The sequence below is a fragment of the Plasmopara halstedii genome, assembly GCF_900000015.1.
Source record: "Plasmopara halstedii genome assembly, contig: Scaffold_1561, whole genome shotgun sequence".
NCBI classification, from domain to species: Eukaryota; Oomycota; class Peronosporomycetes; order Peronosporales; family Peronosporaceae; genus Plasmopara; species Plasmopara halstedii.
In genome coordinates, this window is record NW_020188473.1 from 748,409 (window position 1) to 749,001 (window position 593).

Consider the following 593-nt stretch of genomic DNA (forward strand, 5'->3'; position numbering starts at 1 on the left):
GTAGTACAAGTCACCCCGATCATGTTTGCAAGCTGAACCGATCGCTGTATGGATTGAAGCAATCTCCACGCATGTGGAACAAGACAATTGACGACTTCATGCAGCTTCTGGAGTTCAACAAGTGTGAATCGGACCATTGCGTTTACATGAAGCGTTCAGACCAAGATATGATTTTCGTGGCACTTTACGTTGACGATTTAATTCTCGCAAGCAGCAGCCTCAAGATGCTCAAAGAAACAAAACAATCACTCAGCGATCGATTCGAGATGACGGATATGGGTCAGCTTAAATACTTTCTCGAAATGGAAATCGAGCAAGACACGATAGCAGGAACAGTCTCGATGCGGCAGACTACGTTTGCAAGTGATGTTTTGAAATAGTTTAAGATGGAGCACTGCAAGCCCGTTCGCACGCCTCAAGACCCAGGTCTCAAGCGTACAAGAACGATGTGTGAAGGTGGCTGCAAGCATGAAGATACTATGATCAACGTGCCATATTGAAATGCCGTTGGATGCCTCATGTACTTGATGGTTGACACACGACCAGATTTAGCGGCAGCAGTGGGAGTTTTAAGTCAGTTTGCGGCGGACCCA

The 593-nt window shown here is 46.4% G+C and overlaps 1 protein-coding gene across 1 annotated transcript; it reads left to right on the forward strand.

The window, feature by feature from the left end:
* Nucleotides 1-71: 71 nt before the first annotated feature.
* On the forward strand, nucleotides 72-380 carry PHALS_01566 (hypothetical protein VITISV_038864; the record flags this gene model as incomplete). The annotated part of the gene is made up of 1 exon (XM_024715982.1): nucleotides 72-380. The coding sequence occupies one exon, from the start codon at nucleotides 72-74 to the stop codon at nucleotides 378-380; it is 309 nt and encodes a 102-aa protein (XP_024581626.1).
* Between the last annotated feature and the right edge of the window lie 213 nt (nucleotides 381-593).